Here is a 4,412-nt window from a genome sequence, read left to right on the forward strand (position 1 = left end):
AGCGATGGTCAATTTCAAATGCACTTCCCCTTATTTTCAATTTCTGTCTACTGGTTAATTTATCATTAATGAAATAGGAATATGCAATACCATATTATTATATATCATCCTTTATTTTGTACAGAATACAAATATAATGCCTTGTGCTGTTCACACAGTATATAGGTACAATCCTGCTCAATATATTTTTTGTTATAATTTTGTTTTACAGTGAAAGGCATTAAAAACACAACAAATGAGTAATGCAATCAATATACCTGTAACCTGTATATAAATTTACTTAATTATATAACATAAAGCTAAATATACCGTAAATTCACATAAGAGTGTGTGCAATAAATGTCATAAAAATTGAAATTGTATTTTTTTAAATTGTATCAATGATTGAATTGTATTAATTACTATATAATTAAGTAGAATTAAATACAGATTTAATAACAGACACTGAAACCATTAGGACATGCAGAAGAAATTTCAAACAAATGCTGTCTAGATGGAAAGGCAAGAACCCAGACCTGTACAAAGCATAACTGAGTAAAAGCCCAGTGAAGGTGAATTAAGAAATCATTAAATGTGCATGTGCACCAACAATATAGAGAACTGCACTGTTAAATGTATCAGATCTTTAAACATTTTGTAAAATATATTTTTTAAACTGTTCACATATTCTACCCAAGTCTCAGAGACATTGTGATCATCCTTAACGTGTTTAATAGTTCACAAAGAATTTCTATATTAAAAGAACATTCTCAGTAATATGGAGTACATAATATGGTATATAATAATATCACCCACACTGATGTAATTTGTCAGTGCTTCTCTGGACCAGCATGAAGAGCACATGCATTATTTCCATGTAGCATGCATCTTTAGCCCCAAAAAGACGGAGCTTTTTTACATGGATGAATCACGACATTCTTATAAATGGTAGTTTGCGTTTGCTACACAAAGATGTTCAGCTCAGCGAAAGCCGCAGATCACAAAGAGCAGCTAGATATTCCCCATTGCCAAGGTCACCTAACAAAGCCTTCTCATAACACTCGATGGCTTGTATTTTCTCATCTTTCATTCGATGGACAAAACCCAGAATACCATAGGCTTCTGCATCATGGGGGCTCTTGGAGATGTGATTCTCTGCAATGGCTTTCAGTTTGTAAAGGCACTTCTTGTCTTTTCCTTCACATGCTTCCTTATAATGCTTAATAGCAAGGTGCTCTGATCTTTTGTGGTAAAGTTGGAAATCTCCGTAATAGTAATGTACTATTTGAATATTTTCATTCTTCTCTTTAGCAATAGAAAACATTCTCTGAAACAGTTCCTCTGCTCTTTCAGTGTTTTTACATTCAGCATATAAGAGTGCTAATTCTACCCCTGCATAAATAAATGAAGGCTTTTGTGTGGTTGCTTTTTCCAAGTGGTAGATGCACAGTCTGCGAAGTCGGTCGATCTCCATGCTGTTCTGGACATAATTTCCATTTTTGCTCAGTGCAATCTTTTTCTTTTTGTAACCGAGTGCTATTTGATGGTGTATAAACCCTGAATTTGGTGTCCTTTCCAGTGCCCGATTCAAAAGTTTAATGGATTTCTCTAAAAGCCCGTACTGTCTGAAAAACTTGGCCACGTACCGTGTAACATAGGGGTTGTCTGGTGACATCTCCAGAGCTTTCTCCACTAGCTCTTCAGCTTCCTTGTTTTTTTTTAAATGTGCAAGCTTCAGGCCCAGCAGGACCATGATCACACAGTCTTCTGGGTTAAGCTCCAGTGCTCTTCTTAGCTGTTTCAGGGCAGCTGAGTCCTTAGCACTAATCAGTTCTGATTCAAACCCTTCAAGCCGATAAAGTGCGATAGCATACCCTGCATTCCAGTCAGCATTATCTGGCTCCACTATCAGAGCCTTTTCAAAACACTCTTTGGCTGTTGTGTAGTATTTCCGGTTGTACTTCAAACAGCTCCAGCCTTTCTCCCCATATACAGCAGGCTGGAGGTCACCTGGAGAGGTGGCCAGGAATCTCTTGTTAATATTGTCCAGCATGTCCAGGTAGCTCTGGACTTTGCTGAGGTCACCCATGTGATGGTACACCCAGGCAAAGTCTCCATAAGTAATACTGAGAAACTTCCCATATTCATCTCCATGCTGTTTCTTTATAAATTCTTCAGCCTTTCTTAGGTTTTCTAATGCTTCTTCATTGAAACCTTGCAGGTGATTTACATAAGCCAGAAGGTTGTAGGAGCAAACGGTCCCTGTATCTCCGCCATGGCCAAGCCCAATTTGTTCCTGAAGTCTGTCCTGCAGGTCTTTCAGGTCGGGATCAACTTTTCTCAAACCCCAAGTGAAGTGACACTCGAGTCGGAGAAGTTTGATTTTAATTGATGCTTCTTGATTCAAACTATTCAAAAAAGAAATGGTTAAATAAGGCTAAATAAGCAAAACAACATCTAATGTTACATTAATAGTCACATTGACACTTTCTAATGAGAGGAATAAAAGAATTGCTTCCCTGAAAATGACTGCTAATTTAGAAAAGGTGAAATAATACAGGCTAGGGGTAGGCTATTCAGGACAAAAGAACCTTTCCTAAAGACTGTCTAACCTTTCTACTCCACCAACAGCTCAGTCTGTATAATAGCATCCATCTGTTTTCTAACTCCTTCTTCCAACACAGGAGCGAGAAGGAGCCCGAGCCTATCCCAACAGCACAAGGCAGGATAGACCCTGGATGGGCCATCAGTCCATTGCAGGTCACACACTGACACAAACGAGCACACACTTTAAAACCAGGGCCAGTTTTACCAGAAGTCAATTAACCCGCCAGTATATCTTTGGACTGTGGGAGAAAACTGGAGCACCTGGAGGAAACCCACACTTATAAAGGGAAAAACAACATTCCACGCTGATAGCACCCCATTGATTTGAACCCAGGACCCCAGCGCTGCAAGGCAGCAATGCTAGCCACCGCAACATCAGTATAGTAATATCAAAAAGTAAGTATGACCCTGACCGAAATTTCCCAAATGATGGCACAAGATCAATTCAGTCTCCCAGGATTAGGTTGTGCTGCTTCGGACAGGTTATCATCGGCACATGTAAGCCTACTGTGTTGTAAGCAACTGTCAGGACCCTGGGCCATTGCAGGTGTCACTGAGTGTGACCAGGAGGCAGCTGTCCTGACATTATGTCTGGTCTTTATTCCTCCTGCGCTACTTTGAAGGTTGTACTGGTGAAGCCAAAGTAATGAACAAATGCAGATTACAAATTGTAGAAGAGTGACAAATCAAGTTAGATGAATATGTACAGAATAGTGTGATATACAGTAACTGCAACTTTCAACTTGAAAAACACTGAGGCAATTTCTGTCATCATGGACAGTTTCTTCATGAAAATCACGTTTTTAAAAATTAATTTACTGTTTTATTTTCTTTTCATCTCTATTTAACAAAATAGGATATTTTGTTAAAATGAGCTTCTGTATATTTTATATGTGTAACTGAGTCAATTAATCTGTTCACTCTCTCTTTGTGCAGAATGATTTGTTTTATTGGTATCAACCATACACATCGACCATAGTTAAGAGCTAATCGGGTGACCAAGTGATTAAAAGCTATTTTTAATTTTCTGGCGACCAATCTTTTACAAATTTAAAAATTATTCATTTAGCTCATAAGTTTACTTTATGAATTCATACAGCCCAAATTTTAAAACTAAGTTATTGATACCGTAATTTCAGTTTACGAAAGTAGTCATTTCAAATGCACGTGCAATACATTGCAGAACATTTATATTTTAAACAGTGCAACGTCGTGAAATAATAAGAATAGATCCTAAACTCCTGAATGTGTGAAGAATAATGCGGATCCATACTTACTCCATGAATAATTTGCCTCGGATCTCTTCAGCTGTTGAAAGTCTCTTGCCTGGTGCAAATAAACTGGTGAGCCGCCCCCTTATCCTTTATATATACTGTATACAGTATGAGCTCAGGACTCGGAAAGGAAATAAAAAGCGAAAGTGTAGACTAACACTGGTTTGTTGTCACCAGTCAGCTGACATTACTCGTGTCGCCATGGTCTGGAGTTTTCGATTCTGTTTCTTGACCTGAGACCAAGCTTTCGTTTCGAAAAGAAACGAAACTACGTTTGACATTTTGAGTTCAGCGCAAATCTTTCCTGTTTCTTTAAGAAGCTCGAAAAACCCAAAATGTGCACCATGAAGAGTTTAAATATTCCTGAAAGCAATTGCAATATACTAACACAATTGTTTTTATGTTAGAAGTAAACGAATACAACTCCAGTCACATTCATAATAAGTATAATACAGTAACTACCTTTTGATAATTCAAATAGTGTTTTCATTTCAACATTCTGTATTATAGAAATTTACAGATAAAGCTAAAAAATAAGCAATGCAAGTGACA

At 37.6% G+C, this 4,412-nt stretch overlaps 1 protein-coding gene across 1 annotated transcript; it reads right to left on the reverse strand.

The window, feature by feature from the left end:
- Positions 1 to 94: 94 nt before the first annotated feature.
- LOC148661293 (interferon-induced protein with tetratricopeptide repeats 5-like) lies at positions 95 to 3,993 on the reverse strand. Its single transcript, XM_088634773.1, has 2 exons — positions 3,864 to 3,993; positions 95 to 2,387 (listed from the first exon to the last, which is right to left on the reverse strand). The coding sequence occupies exons 1-2, from the start codon at positions 3,866 to 3,868 to the stop codon at positions 956 to 958; spliced, it is 1,437 nt and encodes a 478-aa protein (XP_088490899.1). The 5' UTR covers positions 3,869 to 3,993; the 3' UTR covers positions 95 to 955.
- Positions 3,994 to 4,412: the final 419 nt, after the last annotated feature.

This window comes from Lepisosteus platostomus, chromosome 6 (assembly GCF_059453375.1).
Source record: "Lepisosteus platostomus isolate fLepPlt1 chromosome 6, fLepPlt1.hap1, whole genome shotgun sequence".
Taxonomy (NCBI): Eukaryota; Metazoa; Chordata; class Actinopteri; order Semionotiformes; family Lepisosteidae; genus Lepisosteus; species Lepisosteus platostomus.